The following is a 27,165-nucleotide window of genomic DNA, read 5'->3' as shown; positions in this document are numbered from 1 at the left end:
CTTAAAATTAGGGTTTTTCTCAGTTTAGTAGTAGTAAAGTTAGGAGTCCTAACTTTAGGACTCCTAAACTGAGAAAAATCCTAATTTTAAGACTTTCGGTATTCACAGAAGGCATTTAGGAGTCCTAAAGTTAGGACTCCTAACTTCTGTGAATACCGAAGTGAGTAAGTGTCTTCTGTGAATACCAAAATGAGTAAGTGCCTTCTGTGAATACGAAAATGGTAGTAAGTTTAGGATTTTGTCTTAAGTTAGTTCTGTGAATCGGGCCCCTTGTGTCCATTTTGAAGTTGCAAAAGCTTCTAGAGGTTTCCACTTACCTGAGGTGCTTGGAATTTCCTGCCTCCCTGCCCTGGCCCCAGATTAGCTTAGGTTACTATAGACCAGTGTCAAACCCTTTGTGAGAGTGCTCAGGCAGAGTCTTTGTGATGTGCAAGTGTGGTAGGTGACAGCTGTTTCCCCTCATCAACTCAATGTGTTCCATCCTCCCAACAACTAGCTTCCATTTGTCTCTCTGTTTGGGATCAATATACAAAGACCAACTGCCAGCTGCACCTTGTCATGTGACCCAGGATCAGGCTGCAGTCACCAAATGATTAGGGCAAGAAAATGCAGACTTTCTAAAAGTGGCATGTTCAGAATTGTGATTACAAATCTGACTTCGCCATTAAAGAGGGCTTTTAATTCAAATTCTTTAGACACCAAAACACAACCGGTCCACCTGCTCCTAATTGAAAGTTAACACTTATTAAATGTAATAAGGTGACCCAATGTTATCCTATATTAGATGTTTATTTTTCTCGGTCAAAATGGTAGTTTAAAACTGCACACGCAAGCTGCAATGGCAGCCCTGTGACATGCTTAGAGGGCTACTTAAGTGGGTGGCACAATCAGTGCTGCAGGCCCACTAGTGGAATTTAATTTGTACAGGCCCTGGGCACTTAAAGTACTACTTTACTTGAGACTTACAAGTAAATTAAATAGGGTGTAACACATTATATCATGTTTTAAGGAGAGAGCACAATCACTTTAGCACTGGTTAGTAGTGGCAAAGTATGCAAAGTTCTAAAAGCCAAAAAAAAGATTCAGAAAACAGATGGGTGAAGTTAAAGTTTGGGGATGTCCCTGCAGAAAGAGCCAAGTCCAACATAACCCACAACTAGACAAAAAACAGGGTGTACTAAATAATACCTTGATGGGCTTCCCTGCTTAGGTGATAGAACATGGTTGAAGGCCCTGTTATGCAGACACACTGGTCAGTTCTATGCCTCTCTGAACTTAGTCGGATCCCTCTGTCATCAATCTCCTGAGCCATTGAACTTACCTATGGGGAACACTTCTCCTCAACTGTGGACTGCATCCATGCAGCACCTAACCTTAACGTGTTCATAGATGCATCTGAGTAGGGAAACAGTATCACCATGGCTATCACAGTGATGTGGCCCACTCCACCCCTGGGATTAGACTTCTGTCCTCATACCAAGGAAAATGCTACCCATAAGGACAGAAACCAACAGAGGCCACTGACAGCTGTCAAGAGCCAGGCGACAGGTTATCCAGGGATCCCTGACCTCTGCCATTTCTCACAGTGAGGGGCAGTATTCACAGGTGTTAGGCATCCTACTTCCAATCTCCTTACAACCAGTCCAGGGGTGGTAGCCTGTGACTAGCCACCCAGCCCAGGGTCTGTACCCTGATGCTGAACAGGTACCTGGAAAGCCCCCTCAAGGATGACACACTCTGTGTCATGAAGGGGTCGGCCTGATGCAGGTCTCCAGCCTTCTGTCTCCATGATGGCACAAGAAGCACCCCCAGATCAGATGTGGCCTCACCAGAGTCAGTCTAGGGTGCTCTGCTCTCAGAGATGGCAATCCCTGGTCCACTGGTCCTCCCACTGTGGGCTATGTCCACCTCCTGCCCCCATCTGGGCCTCCGTACCCTCCACTTTGGAGTGTTAACCCCAAAAAACTGCGCTTCCAGAGTGTCCTGGGTGGCCTCCCCTTCCAGCTCTCCTGACACTGTGAAACTCCCTTCAGTGGATGGATTCTTGGTACAGACATGGTCTCCTTCCTTGTGCCACAATGGGATCAATCAAAGCACAGGGGTTGGAAATGGAGCACCCTGGTCCTCCACCCATCAGACCCTCCCCTCACAGCTTTAGAAGGTGCATGAGAACCCTTTCCCCCCGCACACTATAATGGGACCTGTCTGGGTCTCTGTGAACCCCCCTCTCACTGGGTGAGGTGGTAACCTAAACCACCCTTCTTAGGATCACTCCCAGGTACCTTCCCAGACACTCTGGTACTAACCCAGGGGTCTGCCTTGTATGCACGCTCATTGGGGTCAGTAGGTTTGTAGTCAACCATGTGTTTGTGTGGCTCTGGGAGACAATTACTGAACATATGATGATAACATTGTTCAGCCTCTCATAGGTGTTTACCTCACCACCCTACACACAACAATCCAGTGCCTTACACAAATGTTCCACAAAACCCCCAGAGTCCTGGTGAAACAGTTTCTGACTGCCCCTAAACATCAACTTGTACTCTTCGGAGGTGAAACCATATTTCCTGACAAGGGTTTCTTTCATGGGGGGAACACCTCATCCGGTCCCCCTTCTCTATGGTCAGTAGGGCGTCCCTCCTCACATTAGGTATATGCCTCGAGAGGCTATCTCCCCAATCCTCCTCAGGGATCCTATACATTTCTAGAGCTACTTCATATACCTCAAACCACCTGTCTATGTCATCTTCTACCTCAAAGTTAGGCACCAAAGGCCAGATGTTCAAATAATTTTTCCGGTCACAAATTGCCTGATTTTGCAACTAGAAAAATTGTTTTTCTATTGTGCAAGATGCAATTCTGTAACTTGTTAATGAATCGCATTTTGTATCTGTGATTTGGTTTTTCCGAATTGACGTGCTTTGGGATTCCCGCTTCCAAATATCAAATTGGTATGGTATGTATTACTGCTTTGCGATCGACTGAATTCTGGTAGCAAAACAGTAATAATTTACCACCATTTTAAAAGTGGTGGTAATCCATTCCCAAATGGGAAGGTGTCCCCTGGGGGCCCCTTGCCCTCGGAGAATGTTAAAATAATACTTTTTAAGTGCATGCCATGGTCCCATTGACGACTGCCTACTTCATTTTTCTTTTGAGGAAACAGGCTGCTTAAAAAAAAAAATAGATTGCTTTATTAAAAAACAATACCAGACATGGTAGTCTGCTGATTTCGGCAGGCCACCTTCTCTGTGATGGCTATGATTCCTAATGGGTTGCAAATTGTGACCTACCTCAATAATATTCATGATGTAGGTCAATTTGCGACCTACTAGGAATCACTATTTTGGAATAAAGCATTTTATACATTAGGAATAGTGATTTCTTAATTGTGATTTGGAGTTAATCGCAATTAGGAAAATGGTATTCCTAATGTTAGTATATCTCCCCCAAGTTTCTGGGCATGCGACCCTTCCTCCTTCACTGGTCAGTGTGTTTTCACTGATAACATTCCTGCTGAACTCTAACAGCTCTTTGGCCTTCAAGTCCAGCTCCTTCAGACTCAGTTCATGAGCCAACAACACTGTTTTCCTCCTCAAAGGCCACTGCCTTTATTGCCAGTTTATTTTCCTCTATCTCAAGTTTGGCCATCTGTTGCCTAAACTTCCTATCAGCTTTCCTGTCTGCCAGTTCCTCTGGGGACAGACCATGGGAGGACACACTGCTTTCCACTCTGGGGGTCTCCAATTCTGGAGGCAAGACATCCCCATCGCCTGTGGGCTGCTTCTCGGGACCTGCTTCCAGGACCTCTCTTTGCTCCTCCATATCATTTTCCTCATCCTGATCTTCTATTGCTTTCAGCAACTGGGAAACCATCCCCAAGGACGTCAGAGCTTTCTGAAGCTCCAACGGTTTGGTACCCTTTATGGTCGGAAGTCCCAATTCCTTACAGAACTCCTTCAGCTCACCCACTGTGTAACTTTCCATTTTTCCGAGCTCTGATTCCATTCCTGCAGGTATGGTCACAGACAGTCAGGTAGGATGAGAGTAAATTGGGAAAAAGTGAAAAGGCCAATCAAGAAGAAATGTAAAACTCGTATTGGTTTTAGATTACATATCTGGGATATTCAGTGTATCACAAAATAACTCTATGGTACTGGACAAACACAAGTCTTGATCCTCACAGCTGACCACTAATGTAAGAAACTGGGACACTGTTTGAGGGGGAGGTGAAACCCTACTCAAGCAGCAACCACAGTCCTTGTCAGGGTGAAGTCGCAAGCAAACCCCAAATTAACCTGTTCTCAACCCTCTGGCAGCTTGGCACAGAGCATTAACTTTGAGGTAATGTGTAAAGTATTTATGCAGCACTTCAAACAGTAAGTGAAAACACAACACAAAAAAAATCCAACATAAATTAAAAAAATAGAGTACAATTTAATAAGTAAAACTAGACTGAAATTACATAGATCCTATCAGTAGAACCAGAAATATGCAGCGGCTCCGATGTGGAGTTTTCGTGTGCGATGCGTCAGGCTGTGGCTTCGATATGTCAGTTCTGCAGGGGCCACAGTTGGGGCTGGCAAAGCAGCTTTAGGCCCGTTTTTAGGGGTCCAGGACTGGTACTGCACCACTCACGCGGACAGGACTCCAGTGCTGTAGCTGGGTGGGGCAGTGGCGGCAGACCGCCCAACGTAGTATGAGTTTTGGGGGTGGAGGCAGGGCCCCCCGCTCTTACCTGCGGTCGTCACAGCTGCATGAATCGCCAGCACCCCCACTCTGCTCTTCAATCAGGCCGCCATGGGCGGCAAAGGCAGGGGCCGCCATTGGCACCATAAGGCCTAGCTATGCCACTGCAGGACTCACAGATAGCAGAGTCCAGGTGTAGGGTTCAAGATGGTTGGAGCCTTCTGTCCCTAAAGTCTCTAGTCAGGAGGCCAGCAAACTAGCTGTTGGAGTCACTCTGGTGGTCCTGGGTTCAACTGATGAAGGTTCAGTCCTTATCACCCAGGCAAGAGGTCAGCAGGTTAGCACAGTGGTGCGGCGGTCCTTCAAAACAGCAGTCCAGCAGAGTGGCAGTCCTTTCAGCAGCACAGCTATTCTTTTTACTGGTAGAGTCTTCCTCTGGTCCAGAAGTGTACTGAAGAGTTGGGTCGAAAGGTCCAATATGTGTACCTGGTGCCCACTTTGGAGTTGGAGAAGCTTCTAGAGAGATGCTTCTGAGGTGCTTGGAATTTCCTGTCTCCCTGCCCTGGCCCCAGAGTGTCTAGGGTCGCAATAGACTAGTGTCAAACCCTTTGTGAGAGTGTTCAAGCAGAGCCTTTGTGATGTGCAAGTCTGGTAGATGCAAACACAAGGAGATGATGGACGGAGCACTGAAACTTTTCAGACACTCATCCCCAGTCACAGATCTGGGTTGAATCCATAATCATTCTTTAGCTCATTTCGCCACCTCAGTTGGATTCAACCCAGATCTGTGACTGGGGTGAGTGTCTGAAAAGTTTCAGTGCCCCGTCCATCATCTCCTTGTGTTTGCTTTGTTCGCCCTAAGTTGGCAGGGTATGCCCAGACGTGGATCCCTTGCTCACTTTGCTACAGGATTCAAGCTAGCCTGGCTGATAAAGGATGTTACCTAGAAACCAGGCCCAGGATGCTTGTTTCTAGTTCAGCGAAGACTTGGCTTGGCAGTTTGGGCTGGACTGTTCCCATGAGGCACAGGGTCAAGACTAATTTGCATATAGATGGGTCTGAACTCTGAACTGAGTGGCAAAGTGAGCTAAAGAATGATGATGGATTCATCCCAGATCTGTGACTGGGGTTGAGTGTCTGAAAAGTTTCAGCCCTCCGTCCATCATCTCCTTGTGTTTGCAAGTGTTGTAGATGACAGCACTTTCCCTCATCAACTGAGAGTGGCCCATCCTGCCAACACAAAGCTTACCTTTGCCTCACCATCTGGGGGCAACACACAAAGACCAATTGCCAGCTACACCTAGTCATGTGACCCAAGATCAGGCTGCAGGCACCAAACGGTTAGGACAAAAAAATCCCAACTTTGTAAAAGTGCCAATTTCAGAATTATGATAAAAAAATCTAACTTCACCATTAAAGAGGGCTTTTAATTGCACTTCTATAGACACCAAACATGACCTGTCTACCTGCTCCTAATTGAACGTTATCACTTATTAAATATAATAGGTTAACCCAATGTTATCCTATGGGAGAGATAGACCTTGCAGTAGTGACATTTATTTTCACGACCAGGACATGTAAAACTTAAAAGTACATGTCCAACCTTTTAAATACACTGCACCCTCCCCTTCTTGGCTGTGTAGGGCCTACCCTAGGGGTGACTTACAGGTATCAAAAATGATGGTTAGAGCCTGGCAAAAGGTTTATTTTGCCAGGTCAAAATGGCAGTTTAAAACTGCACACACAGGCTTCAATGGCATGCCTGAGACATGCTTAGAGGGCTATAAGAGGGGGGCTCAATCATTGCTGCTGGACCACTAGTAGTAGAATTTAATATACAGGACCTGGGCATCTGTAGTACCACTTTACTTGGAACTTACAAGTAAATAAATAGGCCAATTTAGTTTAAGCCAATTCTATCATGTTTTAAGGAGAGAACACAAGCACTTTAGCACTGGTTGGCAGTGGTAAAGTGCACAGAGTCATAAAAGGCAACAAAAACAGGTTAAAAAAACAGGAGGGTGAAGGATGACCCTGCAGAAAGGCCAAGTCCAACACAAGAGCTGAAACATGTTGACCCACGCAAAGCAGTGAGGGAGGCGCCATAATATCTACTACAAGCCCACTCTTTTTTTGTTTTATTCTTGCATGAGACAGCCAGGCCTAACTTATAATAGATTATCTTGAATTGTCCTGCCTCAAAATGATTTCAATCCACTTCTCACAACCCTCCACACTCAACTAAAGCCCCTTCTAAAAAAACAAAAAAATGAGAAAGGGGTCACGATGAACCAGCCTTGCACCATTTATGTGCTGCTGAAGGTTAGTTTCTGTCCCCCTGATGTGCCTGAGGCCTCATTGCTGGGCATTTAGTACAAGCTTGACCTCCAGATATTTTTAGAGTTAATTTGTGACTTCTTCCTGGGGGTATGAAGCTTGAGATAAGAACTTGCAGTTGGAAAGTTCCCTCAGTTTTAATATTATGAACTGGAGTTTGAAGGCACAAGGGACTAATCTTCCATAGCCAGTCTATCTTCTCTGCTCTGAGATGTATGATGGCAATATGTCTCTGATGAAGTCTGTTGGGCTTTACTCTAACTGGAATTTAAACCCTTTGAATAATATGCCTGTGGCATGAAGGACTTGGATATGATTAAATGTTTGAAAACAATTACGCCTTGGTGTGGGGGAGCAAAACATTTGAGTAGATAAGGCAATGTTTCAGGATTAATCAAGATTCCATAATGGATCACTGCGACCCTGATGTCAAACATGGAAAGAACGTTTTCACAGCATTGGAGTATGTCCTGAGGTATATTCTTGGTGAGTGCCAGTTCTGTGATTTCAAAGCAGACTTTAAATAATCTCTCATAAGGAAAATTGCATGCCACAGAGTGACCTTTCTTCTTTGGACCACTGCTTTGTATCGGCCTTTCGTAAGCATTCAGCCAAATCATTGTCCTCAAGTGTCCTGCCCCACTCCCACCAGTGCTCTTCTGTAGTTTTCGAATTTCAGGTTTCCATTCATAGCTCACCAAAGATTTTGATTTCACTTTCTCCAATCTGAGAACTGCCACACACCCCCCATGGCACTTGTATTATTGCATGAAGCTCCATAATTAACCTTTCTGGATCAGTTTCTATTTACTGGTGGAACACATTTTTTAAATATCTCTTTACTGGCAGTTTTCAAACAGATACAGCTTGCAATATATACGAGGTTGTATACAATCAAGGTAACGGCACTCCACTAGACAGTGCTTCATGCATGACATTTTTCTTATTCCCGTACACATCCTTCTATTCTTTCCTGTATTACAAACACCTTGAGTCGACCATCCCCACATTGTGACATTTTCCCGTCCCGTCACCCCACCCTAACATGTTCCTTTCCTCGCTTGACAAACCTATTAGGCAGTAGTATTGTGGGACAGTCAATTGGCGGCATCCCTCTCTAGCCTCAGAAATTAGCTGTAGGCTGCAATGCCCGAAAAATAAACTGTGAAAGCATCTATGTCAGTTAGACTCTAGCCAAGCCGAAGACCAATGATATAGTGTAGCAGTAGAGGAATGCTCACGGGGATCCCTGATGCACTGCTTAAATACGTGACTAGGGAATCCCAATCTTGGGCAATGGGGTGCTTGCGTAAGCCTACTCTCTTTTCCCTATGAAGGTGGACACTCTCGGATGACAGCCAGGGGACTGACATCCTGGTCCAGGACTGTACCATTGTTACGACTTGCGGGGTAATGGTATGCAAAATTACAACACGGTCGTTGTAACGACCGCATTGTAATTCCCTGCGGGGAAAAGTAATGCGTGATAACGAGGTATATTCAAATCCAGGCCATCTATCCACTTAGATGAGAGCCTGTTACCCTCTTCAGATGACCTCATAGCATCATCTGTACTTTGAGGAGGTGTGCAGATGTAGGCAGCCAGACCCTACAGTTAAGATTAGTTGTATGTTATCAGCATTTGTACAGTGCCTTCTACCTGTAGTATTGCACTGCTGTACTTCGTTAACATGGATGCCCTTTCATACGGTTCTGGGCACTCGATTGATAGGTTGGGTATGTTGTTTGGCTGTCTATGGTTAATAGAGTTGCTAAGTGCTTAGTAATGGTTTGTGTTGGTTAATGCGAATGTAAAATGTGATCCTAAGTGCAAATACATTAAGGGAGGTACCAACTCCAAGCAGCTATGAGGTGTGGTGTGCAGCACGGGCTCCTCGCGCCATTTTAAAACACAGAGATGTGTTTCCAGGAATACAAGAGGTTTACGACCAGCACTAATGGAAATGAAGGAGTCAGCAGCCAGGGTAATGTATTCATCACTGCGCGTCAGTTTCATGCTACTCACCAGAAGTACGGCCCACACCACGAACCGCTTCAGAATGCTGCTCGGCTGCTTCCGGTACAGCAAGATGATCTTACCGGCCTGCAGGCGGGGGGGACACGGAAAAAAGAAGCTTGTGATACAAGGCAAGAAAGCACGTACAGTGTTTTTTATACAGGTTTTTTTTATAACCTGCGGAACCGCTGTCTGAAACGAAAGAAGTATTAAACCCCAGAGGTATATGTGGTTACGAACTTTTTTTTTTCTTCAAACCATTCTCTCTGTTTCTGAATAGATAGGCATTAAGTCAATGTTTTCTGACCATTTTACGACTCTAAGGCCCTGATTACAAGTTGTGTGGAATGACATTCCTGTGTGGAAGTCTGCTCTGCACAATTATATGTTGACTGAATTTCCTGCACCTGTATTTTCTACATGCGGGGACAAAGGCCAGAAATGTCAGCTTGTAAAAGTGCTTTGAGAAAGGGCTGTAGTGCAGCCTGACCCTTTTTCTGGCCCCCACCTGATCTTCAGCCCGGGAACCCTGCCAGGTGATATCATATCTTCCCCTTGCCTCCCCTCCCAAACATCTTCCTCCCCCTACCCCGCACAGGTACCCCTCACAAACATTTTCTACCTCCCTAAAGCAGGTAGTAAATGACTGTGTTAAACCGCAAGGAATCTAGAATTTCGTGGCGAATTCAATCTGGAAATCTGATTTCACACAGTTATTCCCCATTCTGTGTGGGTATAACTTATTATTGCAGGAATTTACTGCAGAGATGTCAGCCAGCATTAGTGTTACTGAAAGGAATTTTGCATTGCTCGTAATCGGATCCTAAGAGGGATTTTACTCAATATGGCCGTTTTGCATACTCCCAAATATATAAGCGTAAATAATAAAGAGGATCTTGTATCTGAGCACATATAACTAATTCTGTAAATGGTTGAGATATGCAGGTCATTGTACTTCTGTCCAACTGTCCATGCAACAATACATTAGGTGCTCAAAGTGCTCGCCCTCACCCGCATAGTGTGGCATGCTTCATCAAAGGGTCCATTATCTAGCACTGGGGGAAGTACTCATGGTTGTACAGGTATTTTGTCTTCTCTCTTGTCCAACTTTGGTTCTATGACAGACTATGAACAACAAAACTATCCTGACACCAGAATATGAAGTCAAAATATTGCATACATAATTATCAAGTTTACATACTTGGTAAGAAAACTCCCCAAATAATGCATCAAAAATATTGTGGAGCAGCATAGTGCCAAAAAAGGGTAAGTCTATCCAAACATTTTATATATATCATTATCTGTAACATATTTAAAATAATAAAATGATTAAAATATTTTTTAATTAGTAATAGAAATTAAGGGTCTTAGGATGGCGGGGGGATCGCCCCAGCCGGGCCGGCGGTCGCCACCGCTGGCCCGGTGGGGGTGATCCGCACGCCGTCCCTACCTAAAAGACCCCCCGCTATATAAGGATGGCTGGGGGGTCCGCGGCAGACGGAAACACCGTCTGCCGCTTTTCCGCCGGTTGACTCGTCGACCGGGCGGAAAACCTGAATAATATGGTGGCGGTGTCTGCAAGACACCACCATCCATATTATAATGCGGGCGGAGATAAGCCTTTCCATGGCAGCAACATGGACAGCCATGCGGTCTTGGCTGTTGGGGGCCCGTAGCGGCCCCCCAGGCTGTTGGGGGGTGCCCCCTGCATTGGCATGGACAAGGTGGCAGGCATCGCATGGTGCCTGTCACCTTGTGCATACCAATGCACAACGTGCATTCCCAGCATTGTGGCAGGCGGTGCTGTGAACACCGCCCGCAACTATGCTGGAAATGGGAGTTGCCGCCGCCACGGTGGCAGTGGCATCCTGATTGCAGGTGCGGGACCGCCGCACCCCTGGCGGACGGTCCCACATTCCGTTAAGGTGGCGGACTGATTGTTATAGACCCCTTACTATTTAAAAATATATTTTCTAAACAAAGAAAGGGCTGTAGTGCAGCCTGACCCTTTTTCTGGCCCCCACCTGATCTTCAGCCCGGGAACCCTGCCAGGTGATATCATATCTTCCCCTTGCCTCCCCTCCCAAACATCTTCCTCCCCCTACCCCGCACAGGTACCCCTCACAAACATTTTCTACCTCCCTAAAGCAGGTAGTAAATGACTGTGTTAAACCGCAAGGAATCTAGAATTTCGTGGCGAATTCAATCTGGAAATCTGATTTCACACAGTTATTCCCCATTCTGTGTGGGTATAACTTATTATTGCAGGAATTTACTGCAGAGATGTCAGCCAGCATTAGTGTTACTGAAAGGAATTTTGCATTGCTCGTAATCTGATCCTAAGAGGGATTTTACTCAATATGGCCGTTTTGCATACTCCCAAATATATAAGCGTAAATAATAAAGAGGATCTTGTATCTGAGCACATATAACTAATTCTGTAAATGGTTGAGATATGCAGGTCATTGTACTTCTGTCCAACTGTCCATGCAACAATACATTAGGTGCTCAAAGTGCTCGCCCTCACCCGCATAGTGTGGCATGCTTCATCAAAGGGTCCATTATCTAGCACTGGGGGAAGTACTCATGGTTGTACAGGTATTTTGTCTTCTCTCTTGTCCAACTTTGGTTCTATGACAGACTATGAACAACAAAACTATCCTGACACCAGAATATGAAGTCAAAATATTGCATACATAATTATCAAGTTTACATACTTGGTAAGAAAACTCCCCAAATAATGCATCAAAAATATTGTGGAGCAGCATAGTGCCAAAAAAGGGTAAGTCTATCCAAACATTTTATATATATCATTATCTGTAACATATTTAAAATAATAAAATGATTAAAATATTTTTTAATTAGTAATAGAAATTAAGGGTCTTAGGATGGCGGGGGGATCGCCCCAGCCGGGCCGGCGGTCGCCACCGCTGGCCCGGTGGGGGTGATCCGCACGCCGTCCCTACCTAAAAGACCCCCCGCTATATAAGGATGGCTGGGGGGTCCGCGGCAGACGGAAACACCGTCTGCCGCTTTTCCGCCGGTTGACTCGTCGACCGGGCGAAAAACCTGAATAATATGGTGGCGGTGTCTGCAAGACACCACCATCCATATTATAATGCGGGCGGAGATAAGCCTTTCCATGGCAGCAACATGGACAGCCATGCGGTCTTGGCTGTTGGGGGCCCGTAGCGGCCCCCCAGGCTGTTGGGGGGTGCCCCCTGCATTGGCATGGACAAGGTGGCAGGCATCGCATGGTGCCTGTCACCTTGTGCATACCAATGCACAACGTGCATTCCCAGCATTGTGGCAGGCGGTGCTGTGAACACCGCCCGCAACTATGCTGGAAATGGGAGTTGCCGCCGCCACGGTGGCAGTGGCATCCTGATTGCAGGTGCGGGACCGCCGCACCCCTGGCGGACGGTCCCACATTCCGTTAAGGTGGCGGACTGATTGTTATAGACCCCTTACTATTTAAAAATATATTTTCTAAACAAATATAAAAACAATTAAACTATGAAAAAAAATTACATAAAAAATATTAACAATAATTAAAAAACTAAAGATTACAAAGCATCTCCATATAATAAAACATACATGATACAAAATTTAAATATAAAATTAATAATCAAAATAGTTGTATTTAATAATATAAACTATATATATATGCACACTTTAAAGTATAAAAACAATATGTATAGGCACTTTTAAGATACAATAGAATGATTAACAATAACTTATAAAGTTAAAATTAAAAAGCATAAAAAATTAAACATAAAAAATAAACCACACTTAATTAAAACATTAAATTAATATAAAAAAGTACATAAAAATACCATTCTTTTTAATAAATAATATAAACATTGGGGGGAAAAAATAACAGCGATCGAAAATATACAGCACTAGCAGAAATGTTGGTTTTCAATAGAGCCATATTTAATATTCGAACTCCAATTTAAGCAAAAGCAGAGAAAGTGATGGACTTTGGAAAGGGTTTATTTACTGTTCCCACTCCAATCTAGATGACAGTAGGGAAGGTTTTGGCCTTTGGAGGTGTCAGATTTACTATTCCTACTCCACATAAGCTAAATCAGGGAAAATGTTGATCTTCAGAGGGGCTAGACATACTATTCCCACTCCAATATAAGCAACAGTAGGTAATGTGTTTAACTTTGGAGGGTTACATTTACTATTCCAACTCCAACGTAAGCAAAATCATGGAAAGTGCTGGACTTTGAAGATTTTAGATAACCTATCCCCCACTAACATAAGCAAAATCAGGGAAAGTGTTAGACTTTTGAGTGATTAGACTTACTATTCCCCCTCCAATCTAAACAGCCGTAGAGAAAGTGTTGTTCTTTGAAGGGTTGTATTTACTATTCCAATTTACTATTCCCACTCCAACCCAAACAACAGTAGGAAGAATGTTAAACTTTAGAGAGATTAAGTTTACTATATCCCACTCTGATGTAGGCAAAATAATCAGGGAAAACATTGAACTTTGAAGTGGTTGGATTTATTATCATTAATCTAAGCAATAGTAGGGACAGTGTTGGACTTTGTATGGGTTAGATTTACTATACCCACTTTAATCTAAGCCACAGTAGTGAAAGTATTGGACTTGGAGGGGTTATATTTGCTATGCCCAGTCCACTGCAAACAAAAGCAGGGGAAATGCTGGGCTTTGGAGGCATTAGATTTACTATTCCAATTCCTAATCATTATTTTTAAAAAATGTAAACACCTAAAAACATAAAAATATTAAAACATATTTCAAATAAAAAAATATATATCATAAATACATAAATACAAAATAAAATGCAAACCTACAAAAATAGTTTAACAAATTAAAAACAAAATAAATAGATTTAAAATAAGTCCATTTCACTCCCCAATACCCCCAAAATTCATACACAAACCCAAAAGAAATGTAAAATAAATTATAGATAAAATAATAATATTAAGGGCCTAATTACAAGTATGGTGGTCCACAGGAACGTTGTACTCGTGGTGGCAATCCAACCACTGCCACACAGCAGGTCCACCTGCAGTATTCAGAGTGTGGTGGTCGGACCGCCGCCTCCACCAGGACTAAGGATCCTACTTGGCAGGCGGTTTGCTACCGGCATGAATATGCTGGCAGTGCCCCTCCCAGGACCGCTAAGCATATTCTGAGTTGCCTTTTCACCGTTTTCATGTCAGTGAGCCCGTCTTAAAAAGGGTGGGGGAGAGGCAACTAAGGAGGCCCTAACAGGGCCTCCTGCCGGATCTGGGCTTGAGGGTGCATGCAGGGGGGCACATGTTGTGTCCCCCCCTTTAATTGCACCCCCGTTCCAGCACAGTGTGGCAAGCATGCATGCCACACCATGCAGGAACTTGCTGAACATGCTGCAGATGCTGTTACGGCGTCGAGCTGCATGTTAGGCTCTCCTATGAGCCTAACAGCCCATCTCTGCTGCACTACCTGCTTGACCTGGATTACAATCGTAATCCGGAGGGCGGGCTCACCATGGCTTTTGCTGTCCTTCAGGGGACGGTGCAGTGGCGGCACCGCCGGAGGACTGCCAAAGTCGTAATTAGGCCCCAAAATAGTAATTAAATGAAGCTAATACATTAAAACAAATAGTAAGTATAAAATTAATTTGTAAATTGTTAATTATTAAATACACTTACCAATGAATTAAAACCTCATTAAAATACAACAAAAAATTGACTTAACAAATAATCAATTACATTATTTACATAATTAATTGTCAATTAAATAGTCATTTCCCATAACATGTAATATAGAAAATATATATATAATTTAAACAACTTCCCATCCTATTTCTACTACTAAATAATAAATGAGTAATTATACAGTGGAAAGTAAAATTACACATTAACAATCACAAAATATATTTAAATATTTAAATACCAATTCATCAATTAAATAATTTACATAAATGATTACAAATGAAATAATAAACGAATATAAAAATAGTTTGAAATAAAAAGATATAATTTAATTATCTTCTCACCTTATTGCCCTGCAAACCCAAGAATTTACTACTAAATTATAAATTACTCATTACATGTAAAAACAAAATAATTACTCATTAAATCTTACAAAATATACTAAAGAAATTATTATAATAATGCTCAAAGCTAAAATTAATATAATAAGCAATATATTTTACATTAATTTATAAAAATAATATCTAATACAACTATATTAAAGTAAGCAGTATTATATACATCATTATTTAATAAAATAGTACATGCATAAACAAATTATATTCTTACCTTCTATTTTCTGCTCCTGGATATTTTTGACTTGATAACATTTTTGACATAATATTCTTGCAACTCTGCATTTCTATAAACAATATTTGTGCCATTCATCGGCATGTACTTAAACTGTATGCGCCTTAACACATTATTGTGTATTCCTATGCAAAATGTAAAAATGTTTGAGGAGACGCAACACACAATGTATTAATGCCCCCTTGTCCATTGTTAATAAAGCAGAGACATGCTAGTTTCTACTCTTCATGTTGTAGAAGCATCAACATTTTTCAGCTCTCTTTAAAGTTTTAGTGCTTTCCTCAGGTGCATCAGGATCAACAGGTTTGTACAATACACCTAATACAGAGCAGTTCTTTCATGGGGTCACAAAAAGAATATCTATCATCTCATGTACCAAATTTGGTCTTATGCATGACTTCCTTCTGATTAGCTTAAGATCTGTGAAAATCTTGCTTTGTTGCAGTGTTCAGGCATTGGTAATCATACACTTTTTCTGTCTGAAGAATTACCTTCGTGGAGCCTCCTGTGCGCACAAACTATTAGTTAGCAATCTCATACAGTTAAAGAGGACAAGAAATAAGACATAATTTGACAAATAACATCTATTTGAGTGTGTTCCTCAGTGCTGGGTGAAGGGCCCTATAATGAAGCTTTAAGCGCTCATAACGAAATACCACAAGTACTGTTGGACAGTAGAAAAATGACGAGCACTGTGAGACTTATAGGCAGTCCTTGTGACAAGTACTGCCAAATTCCCTGGAATCACAGGAACCATGTACTAATGCAAGCTCACTGAATTGCTAAGTACTTCCTCTTTGGGCTCTGAGACTGGACAGTGAAGGCTTAATCTTTGAGAATTTCTTGGGGTCCACTGCATAGTGCAACTAGCACATGTATCACTCAATAAATATAACATCAAAGCAATGCTAATCTTTTAGGAAAATATTTAGGTTAAAAACATATGCCTAGTATCTCAGGTACTCTGTAACCATCAAATTAAAAGACGTTTATGGTCGATCAATTAATAACATTACAACGAAAACAATTCATTAAAATATATGCAAATTGGCTCATGTTGTCTATTAATATATATATCAGCAATCAGTGAGTGTCTACATTAGAAATTTGAGGCATAAAACCAAATGACAAGTACATTTATCAATTTACAGTTAGTTAAGTACAAACATAAAAAGCAGCACTCTTGAATTGCTTCTAATTAAATTAGGATTTAATTTAGATAATTGAGAAGGTCTGAAACCAATTGTTTAAGCTTCTGAATCCCTCCTTCTCAGCCACCTTACACCACCGTTGTGTTGTAAGCACATTTTGGGGACCATATCCAAATATGTTACCAGTGCATCAACCTTCTGCATGATCTTGTCATTCAAGCAGTGTGAATGTAACCCAAGTGATTATGGGACCGTTTTCTACCATTGTCTAAAATCCACATAAAATTGTGGGTATGGGTAGACAATGAGTTGTAATATCTCTGACTTGAGCACACACTCCTGTCCACGAATGAAGGCTGCATATAATAATCATAATATTCCACATTTGTAAAGCGTGAACAATCACCCGTGAGGGTCTCTAGGCGCTGGGGGCCCTCGGGAAGATTAAGCAAGCTATTGCCCAGAGTCACATGGTGCTGGGCTAATCTGCCGCCGGCGATCGAACCATGATCCCCAGATTCCGGAGTCAGTCGCCCTGGCCGCAGCGTCAACACTTCTTGCCTACGCTGCATGATCTTTAACTCAAGAAAGAGAAACATGAGAACTCTTGGTCATAGAAATGTATCACTCACTTATCTTGAGATTGACTTCTGAAGAGAATCCTATATAACTGATGGTGAATTTGTGGCTACAAGATATTTATAGTGTTCCCAATTTGAAAAGTCCTATAAATCTATTCCAAAACTTTTGACCATAGGCTCTGGAAGTAGGGGTGCTGGGGGTGCTGCAGCACTCCCACAATAAACATGCTGAGGTTCAGTGAATGAGCAATAAATATGCGTTTTACATTAATTTATAAAAAATAATATCTAATACAACTATATCAAAGGGAGCAGAGGGAACCTTGCTCCTGAGGCGGAAAGCCGGGAGAAAAAGCTTGTGAATTTTTTTTTAAAAATTGGAAACTGTATTGTCGTTTTTAACCTACTTGCTCCCTTCCTTCTGGGCATTCCCCCTGATACCAGCTGTGGCAGCTCTTCGTGCAGCGGACCTTAGCGCTGCCGAGGCTTGAGTATACACCCGCCGCCATTCCCCACTGGCCCAAAGGACACGCCCACGGCCGCGAGGCCACGACCTTTTTTTCCCCTCTAATTATGTGCATACCTCGTACGCGCAGCGGACGAGCGCAGCGGGCGCGCCTAAGCCAAGCCGGTCTGCGCCCGTCCGCGGCCGAGCGGGGCAAGGGGCACATCACTATGCGCGGTTCTTAACATATACTACTGAACAACTGTGCTCCCTCAACAAAGATTGGCCTCTCAACTCTGTGACATTGTCTCACGTCCAAGATCTTGGCATTGCCTCGCCCAAATCTGATACGCTCTCCCCCCCCCCCCTCTCCCCACTGTTGCCCTCCTTCTGAACACGAGGTCAGCTGTCAAGCACCTGACCGAAATATTTGATCTCTTAGATTCTAACTCTCCAGACCTACTGTTTTTAACTGAAACATGGTACCGGCCTGACTCCTTGCCGAGAGCGTCCTGGCGGCCCTTCCGCCCCACTACTCTATGCTCCGTGTAGATCGACTGGAGGAGAGAGCGGGTGGCGGGGTAGCCTTGATTGCCCGCAATGGACTTCATTTTCAGCCACTCGCTTCGCCCACGATACCAGCAGCTGATTGCCTCGTAGTACGCTCTACCTCTTTTAAGATCCCAATCACCTGTGTATTAACATACCGGCCACCCCAGCCATCCCCCGGCTTTCACTCTGCCTTCCAGGACTTACTGGCCACTCTAGCAGTCAATAGCGCCTCTGTCCTTGTTCTGGGAGATTTAAATTTCTGGCCCACTGACCCCGCCGAGCATACCATATCCAAAAATAATACTCAACTGCTTCTCAGTCTCAACTTCACTCAGCACGTTCATGGTCCTACCCACACCCGGGGCCACATCCTCGATCAGATATGGACACTAAACATCCCGACTTCCGCTCCAACTATTTCGCCCTGTCCATGGTCTGACCACTCTGTGCTTGCCTTCTCCCTGGATCTGAGCCACAAAATAACACCTTCCATCCCTAATAACATCTGGGCAAGGAATTGGAATCGAGTCGACATTCCATCCTTGTGCAACTCGCTAACTGCCACCTGCCCGGATTTATCGGGCTCGACTCCACACCTTCAGACTACCATCCTAGATCGCTGGCTTGCCAAAGCCTGCGACCTAGTGGCCCCTCTGAAGCGGATCACCATCAACCACACCCACAATGCCAATAAGTGGTTCAGCCCTGGCCTTAAAGCCAAGAAACTGGAGGTACGGCAGGCTGAACGAGCTTGGAGAAGAGCATACTGCCCGACCCGGAGGCTACACTATGTTACTACACTTAGCGAATATAAACAAGCCATCTTGGCAGCCAAGACAGAATATTTTTTGGGGCGTATTCTAGCTGCAGAAAGCCAGCCACGCGTGATTTTTGCCACCGTCCACGAGCTGGCATTATCGGACAGAATTCTGCCCAAGATCCCCCCCTCTCAGGCCCTATGCGACTCGCTTAACGAGTTTTTCATCGAAAAAATAGTTTGCATTAAAGCCAACATTCCCTCCCCTTCGCCCACTTTTACCCACCCCCAACCACCTGGTAATAATTTGTCCCTCACCTCTATTCCCGCACTGACTAGAGAAACTCTGTCTCCCCTACTTAGGCATGTCAAGTCGGGCTCTCCAGCTGACATCTGTCCGGCACGCACTCTCCGTCAGATTTTTGCTGAGTGCCCATCCCCTGTCCTCACTCTCTTGAATGATTGTCTCAATCATGGCCTTGTCCCTGCCCCCTTCAAGACTGCCATAATCCTCCCCATATTAAAAAAACCCGGAGTGGACCCTGCTTCCCCGGCAAACTACCGCCCAATATCCCTTCTCCCTTATCTGGGAAAGGTAGCTGAGTCCCATGTCACCCAGGCGCTCAGCTCCTTCATAGAGGACAGTAACTACCTTGCACCCTGCCAGGCGGGCTTTCGCCCCCGCCACTCCACTGAGAAGGTGATCATTTCGGACATGGACCAACTCAGGGAAGGGCTTGATACCAACACTCCCCAGGCCCTTGTCCTCCTGGATCTGTCCGCCGCTTTTGACACGGTGGACCATTCCATCCTCTTGTCCCGTGTCAGGGTGGCGGGCATAGGGGGACAGGTGCTGGCCTGGATAGGCTCCTTCCTGGCAGACTGCACCCAGGCTGTCCATCTGGCCGAATTCTCTGCCCCGCCTCGTAGAGTGCATTGTGGTGTCCCTCAGGGCTCCTCTCTTTCCCCCCCTTTTATTTAACCTTTACATTTTTCCCCTTATATTTTTTTGTCACTGCAACAAATGGAGGTCACAGTCTACAACTATGCCGATGACCTCCAACTTATTTTTAATTTCTCCTCCCCCTCATTAGGTATCACCAGCTTCCAGTCCGTCATGCTATTTATCCGGGATTGGATGAATGCGAACCATCTCAAACTCAACCCGGATAAAACAGAGTTGGTACTGACTGGCGGCAGTGGTAACCCTTGGTCTCCCTCATTTTGGCCCCCCTCTCTTGGCTTACCTCCCACCCCTTCTCATTCAGTCAAGACCCTTGGTATCACACTCAATTATCATTTGACACTTCATTCCCACATTAGTTCTGTTGTTTCTTCTTGTTTCTTCTCCTTGCGTATCATTAGGAAAGTATCCCGGTTTTTCTCTCTCTCTGCACTCAAATTGATTGTAATGGCCATGGTCTTATCTAAGATCGATTACGGAAACATTATTTATAATGGTGCTCCCGCCTATGCACTTCAACGCCTTCAACTGGTGCAGAACCAGGCAGCTCGCCTGGTACATGGCCTATCCAAATCTCACCACTCCTCTCCTCTCCTCACTGCCCTTCATTGGCTTCCCATCAAACAACGGGCCCTTTTCAAACTTGGTTGCCTTACTTTTCAAGCTCGGGCGGGTACAGCTCCTGCTTTTATCAACTCTGCTATCACCAATTACTGCCCTTCTAGAGACCTATGCTCATCCACTAAATCCCTACTTGTCATTCCCCGTTTCAAGAAACAAAGATCGGGAGTCCAGAAATTCTCGGTCCTCGCGCCCACTTTCTGGAACACCCTCCCGCTCACCATCCGAGTCTCCCCCTCCTATATGGAGTTCCGCAAGGCCCTTAAGACCCTATTGTTCCATCAAGCTTTTAGCCCCTAGCCCCCTAGCCTCCCGGGCCCTTCCCCGCCCAGGAATCCCCCCAGCGCCAAGAAACTGCATAGTGAACGTGCGCTCTATAAATTTTTAAAAATTCAAATTCAAATTCAAAGTAAGCAGTATTATATACATCATTATTTAATAAAATATTACATGCATAAAAAAATTATATTCTTACTTTCTATATTCTGCTCCTGGATATTTTTGACTTGCGTTTTACATTAATTTATACAAAAATAATATCTAATACAAATATATTAAAGTAAGCAGCATTATATACATCATTATTTAATAAAATATCACATTCATAAAAAAATTATATTCTTACCTTCTATTTTCTGCTCCTGGATATTTTTGACTTGATAACATTTTTGACATAATATTCTTGCAACTCTGCATTTCTATAAACAATATTTGTGCCATTCACCCTAATGTACATAAACTGTATGCGCCTTAACACAATAAATATGCGTTTTTACCTAGTCTCATTTCCTCTGCATTCAAAGACAGAGGTCAAATGTCAGGTTATGTCTTCTGAAATATTGCTCCTTCTTTTAACATGGAACTTGGCTTTTACATGTTTTCCTCGGACTACGAATTCAGAGGCTTTTATAAACTGAACTATGTGACAATCTGCACCTGTGGATTTGTAGTGGAGACAGGTTTCGGAGCATTATTGCCATTATAAGTTCCATGCTAAATAGGGAATGACCTAGAAGAATATTTTTCATTGTGACACGGTACTCTCCAGCGAGTTTGTAGAAGTCTGAGCTATACTGAGTCTAGGATTATTATACGACAAGTAGTTTTTGTACTCATTATCTGTCTATGTACGGTTATCATGCCTTGATTTGTAAGTCTTTATTTATGCCTGCATTGATCTCTCTATTGCCAAAACGATAAAGTTAAAAAAAAAAACTATGTGACAATCTGGTTGGGGCACTGAGAGTGTAAAATGATAGGCTATAGGATGTCATTTTTAACACGCAACTAAATGTAAATATCTGTAAATAAACTGTACAAATATTTTTTTTAAATAGCAGTTAGGAAAACACAAATGAAGCACTTTTTTTTGTAATTCCGAAGTGTGATGGAAATAAAGGTTTCAATAGAATCAAAAGAAATCAAAACACTTTACTTGTTGATGTGCAAATGATAAATATTTCCCAAACCCAATTTCCAGACATTATCTTTTGTGTGCTATATAGTTTTATCTGTACAACTGTATATCTCTGCAAATATAGTGGGCATTTCAAATGAAAAATGTTTTGTCTGTAAATGACAGTGTGCTACCACCCCATGCTTTAGCAATATATTTGTTATAGGGTGCTCCAAAATTTACCATCAAATTAATACCACACACTTACCACTCTCCTGCTGATGGGTGTGCCTCATTTCCTACATTTATTCTTTGTGTGACACATGGAGTTTTCACTGTCTATATGACTGCAGTAATATTGCTAGTTTCCTTGTCGCAGCTGTTTGCCTCAGGAACAAAAGATATCCTACGCTTAATGATGTATGAAATCCCCTATTTTATATTTCAATGAAATTTTGTTTTTATCTGACATGTCTTTTAGCCCTGATGAATTATAAAACTGATGCAGATGTTCTTATTCTTTTTTAACATCGCTCATATGTATTTAACGATAATAAGATTTTGTTTATTGTATTGTGTATTGTACTAATATGATTTTAAAGTATCGAATAACGTGGTTAGAATTACTGCAGTATTGGAACATTGACAGCAGCACCCCCCACTCTGAAATGTTTTCCAACACCACTCCTTATGAGGTGGTTTTGCTTTAAATTAATCTTTTAAAGTACAAATATGAGCCACCGAGCGTTCACTTCCTGCTCATTTCAAGATTTTCCTTTAAAATTTTAAATAAGACGAGCACACACCACATCATAATCAATCTTATGCAAAATAAATAATCGTCTTATTTGATTCAATTAAGAGTCCTCTGTAATAATACAGTGCATTAATGCATATTTGGCATTAACCACATTCCATTCCACATCCTTTCAATGTGCCCCATAGTTCATGAAACTTAGTTCATGAAATCTATCTCGTTTCCCTTTCCATTAATTGCATCTTCAAGCTGATGAAAATGTCATAAACGTTTCCACCATTGTGAAACTTGTGGTACATTTGTTTTCCTTCCAATAACTTGACCATGGCAATTGTGCATCCTTTTTGTGCATCTTTTAGCTTCACATTAAGACCCTGATTGGGAGTCGCACAAAAAATGAGGGGGTGCACAAACCTCACCCATAATTACCAGTACTGTAAGGCAACACCCTGCCAGTACTTAGGAGTTGGACCCCTCCGAAGGGGAAATAACTGTGTTGTATGTAATAACCATGTAGGATTCTGGTTCTGACTCTGGGTCTGAAGCCATGTCACAACTTATTTCAGTGCACACTATGATAATTGTGTGCACTGAGGTGGGGGTCAAAAATGTGCAACTTGTTATGATCAACTCTAGACAGTTGTGCATGCTTTATGAGTCAAGTCAGATAAGCTTTATTTGATTTTCAAAAAATCATAAAAGCACAAAGTCAAGTACTCATTAATAAAAATAATGACATTTAAAAAATTCTTATTATAAAAACATGAATGAATATACATTATTCGACTGGAAAAACATCAGTCAATGTAAACAATGGCCTCAGGAATGAACAAATATCAGTAGAATCCAGCGAGTAGCTAAAACCTTCTATATAAGAACAGCGACGATGTGTGACATTTTGAGTCATTCATGAGACCTTTCTCCATCCCTCCACAGATTGTGACCTTTGGCAGGGCTATGTTATCCTTATAACCCACACATCTGGTGAAAAAACTTACAATGCTATAGACAGAAAAACAGAAATAGAGGATTGAACAAAACACCCTCATGTCTATTCAAACACAGCAAACAAACTGCCTCACTCGGGGTGCAGCTATAACCTTATACAACAGGAAAAGTGTGTGTTATTCTAATTACAAAGGATGTGCAGGTTTGGCCCTACACCATGTTTTAAGGATTAAGCAATTTCACTTCATGATGCAATTTTTTTTTATTTCAAAGTGTTTTTATTTATTGTTATTCAAAAACATTAGCATATCTGTGACAAGGATAGTCAATCGGATGCAATTTTAATACTTCAGAGCTGCAGTAAAACTGCATCAGAGGTGCATAATGTTTTCCCATTACCACCAGTAAAAAGCTGTTGCACTGCGCTTATAGTCTTCTGTATACAATAGTGACATACTAACATAAAAGCAATGCTAGCACTGTCAAGATTCACCTTATAATCAAGGATGGAGTATACACCTTCACCCCGAATCCCCCCCTCCACCCCCACCAAGGCCACAGTCTACCCCTCCCCCACCTGTAGCACCTCCATGGTAATTTATAAAACAGAATTTTGAAAATAGGTCAAATACTGTTTATAAATCTCTCCTAATACCGGCTTCCTCCTCTTGTAACCCTACCCGCGTGGCCAGGAAGCTGTAAACGCAGACCCCTTCTCTGCCAGACTCGCAGGGCGCCAGTACCTCCCAGTCCCTCCAGTCCTCGTCCCATTCCTGACCATCTCCACAACAGAAAAAAAGAACAGGAGAATGCTGGGACACCTAACCCCGCCCCCTCCCACTGGGAGTACATAAGCTGTACCAACCCAGCATTCCGCCTGTTCTTTTTTTCTGTCTTCCGACAGAATGGACATGGTTTTGCTGGTTCTTACATGTATGGAGTCTTCGTTGGATGTCTTCGTCGGGCTGCTGGGCTGCCCTCGACATCCTTCTGCATTGACTCCTGGCCTGCCGGGCTTGCCGGGAGCCGCGTTGGTTGGCAGCCGGCCCTTTGCGGCTGGGGCGCCGTTGCTCCTGGTCTCTTCCAGGTTGGTGGGTGCGTCTTCCTGTGGCTTGGCCGGTCTGGAAGACACACTGCTGTGGCTGCTTTGGGATGCCCCGGGGCTGGTCTTGGTGGTGCCCCTGGACTTCCTAGATGGCTGGTGAGGTCCTGCTGGCGTCCTTTTCCTCCCTGGAGCCCCTGCAGCTCTCCATTGTGGAGCAGGCCTGGCTGTGGCCTCGGGGTGCCGGATTCTGCAGTCTTTTCCCTTCTGCCCAGCGCTGGTTTGCTGGAAGGCGCCTGGGCTGGCTGGTGGGGGCATTCGGTGTGTGATGATGTCTCCCTGCCCCGATGGTGAGTACCACATAGCGGTTTCTTTTCCGGTCCTGTTTGTTCTGCAGCCATTTCTCCATGAGTCACTGTGGCCTAGTGGATTAGGTTTAAGGGTGGGCGTAGTTCGCGAAGTAGCACTTTGCGAAGCTACGCAAAGTGAAGTTCGCACTACGCGAGCTACGCGTAGCACTTCGCGAACTGCGTAGTAACATGTTCGCACTGTGCAAGATGTTGTTTTCAATGATTGCACAGTGCGGACAAGCAGCCGGCACTGTGCAATCATTGAAAATGGCATCTTGCACAGTGCGAGCTGTAGTTTTCTGCTGCTCGAGTAGATTTTTACTCGAGCGGCAGCTTTCTCAACGCGAACTGGTAGTTTCTCATCGTGAGCAGTCGCGAGCATAATCGACCCCTCGCAATGAGAAACCTGACCTCCTCGCGTTGGGAATCTCGCCGGGAGGTTTATTTTCCATGCTCGCGATCGCGAACAAGGAAAAAGTCTCGCCGGGATGTCATTTTGCTTGCTCGCGGTCGCCAACTTGACGTTGAGGACCGCGAGCAAGCAAAAAATGACCGCAGCACTACGCAACACTACGCTACGCGTGTTCGCACTGTGCTACGTGCAGTTCGCGTAGTGCGAAGTAGCGCGAACTTCGCAAACTACGCGAGCGTAGCGTAGTGCTTCGCCCAGGCCTAATTAGGTTGCAGGTTCTTTCTCCACAGGTTGTGTGTTCTACTCCTGGTGTTTCACATGCTCGATCAGAATTGATACATTGATTGGCGATGTGTCTTTCTCTTTTTTTCCTGTGTTCCAGCCTGCGGCCTTGCTGCCCTGAGTGCATCTGTTCACGTCTGCTCTCAGTTGATACGCAGGGTCGAGCCTGGTTGGTACCTGGATAGGTGCCTACACTGATTCTACCCGGTGCTGGTGGCTTTGAAATCTGCTCTGGTGGGACTTGGTTGTTGCCTTCCCTGGGTGCACACCTGGGGGTGCCTGTCGTTGTTGGCTGGCCTTCCTGCGCCCCTGTCTCCCTGTTTTGCCTGGTCTACTCTACTCTGGTGTTGAGTGGGGTCGGACCTGGTTCGTTCCTGTTGAAGTGTCCGCCTGGGTGTTCCCTGATGTTGTAGCCTGTTGGCCTTTTGTGTCCCCGTCTCTTTTTTCTCTCTCTCTTTCGGGGTGTTTCCGGTTGGCCTTCTGCCCTGCGTGGCACTGGTTGTCAGTTCCTGGGCTGGCTGGTGGGGGCAGACGCTGTGTTGTACTGTCTGTTTGCCCCGGGGATGATTACGGTGTGGCGGTTTGTCTCCTGTTCCGGCTCTCTGGCCCTATCCATTGGGGTCCCCGGCCTCCTGGTTGCTGGGGTATGTTTTTTTATTCAGATTGACCAGCTCTGCTTTCCTCCTTGGGGGTTTGGTTGCTTTAAAGTCCGGAGTCGGGTTCTTGGTCTCCCCTGCGGGGGGATTGGTGATGTGGCCTCTCTCTGGCCTGATATGGCCCTTGGTGCTGGGGTTGGCTGGTACGCTGTGCTTCTGCTGCCTCTCACTGGTCTCCCGTGGCTGTCTGTGGTCGGCCGGTTGGTTTCGGGGCTGAGCTGCTGGTGCCCCTGGTTTACCTTGTTCTTGGTCTTTGTTTATTGCCTAGCACTGAGTTGAGGTTGACGCCTGGGCTGGCTGGTAGAAGTTGGGTGCTGTGTTGTGGTTTCCATCTCACCTCTTGGGTTCCTTTGTGGGGGCTTGGGTCACTTTTGAGGGCCTCTGTCTCTCTGCTGCCGGTTCCTTTGCCGCCGGTGGTGGCTGGGTGTTTAGGTTCTTCCTTCGCTTCGGCCTCTGTGACTCCTTCGTTTCTCCCCTGTTGCTTCTGCCTCTCTTTTGGGGGTGTTGGTGGGCAGCAGGTTTGGTCTGGTGTCTGCCTGCCCTGGGCTGTGTGCCGGGTTGCGGCTTTCCCTTCCACTCCGGCTTGGAACCTGTACTGTGTCTTTTTCTCTGGCCTGGCCTTGCCTCTGCCCTTGGGCCGGGGCTTCGTGGTTGTTTTCTTGTTTGGGTTTTCCCTGGTGTGCCTTGTTGCTGTCGGCCCTCTTTGTGGGATGCCGGAGGGTTGGTTTGGTCCTGTCGCTTTCCCCTTGAGGCTTGTTGTTTGGGCTTGGTCCTTTGGTACTCTGGTGTGGGGGATAGTTTTGGGCCTGTGGTATCTCTGGTCCTTGTTCTTTTGTTGGCAGTTTCTGCTGGGGTACGGATTCTTCCTTGGCCTCTTTTGGTCCCTCTCCCCTCGGTGGGCG

General features: G+C 44.4%; 1 protein-coding gene across 1 annotated transcript in view; it reads right to left on the bottom strand.

Annotated features, from left to right (window-relative positions):
- Nucleotides 1-27,165, bottom strand: part of LOC146867398 (heparan-alpha-glucosaminide N-acetyltransferase-like) — a 1,041,362-nt gene that overhangs the window by 102,208 nt on the left and 911,989 nt on the right. Inside the window, exon 15 of the mRNA XM_085605125.1 lies at nucleotides 9,053-9,130. Coding sequence (XP_085461251.1) covers nucleotides 9,053-9,130 — 78 coding nt within the window. The remainder of the gene's footprint in view (nucleotides 1-9,052; nucleotides 9,131-27,165) is intronic.

Source organism: Triturus cristatus, chromosome 1_2 (assembly GCF_964204655.1).
Source record: "Triturus cristatus chromosome 1_2, aTriCri1.1, whole genome shotgun sequence".
NCBI classification, from domain to species: Eukaryota; Metazoa; Chordata; class Amphibia; order Caudata; family Salamandridae; genus Triturus; species Triturus cristatus.
This window is presented reverse-complemented; position numbering and strand designations above follow the sequence as displayed.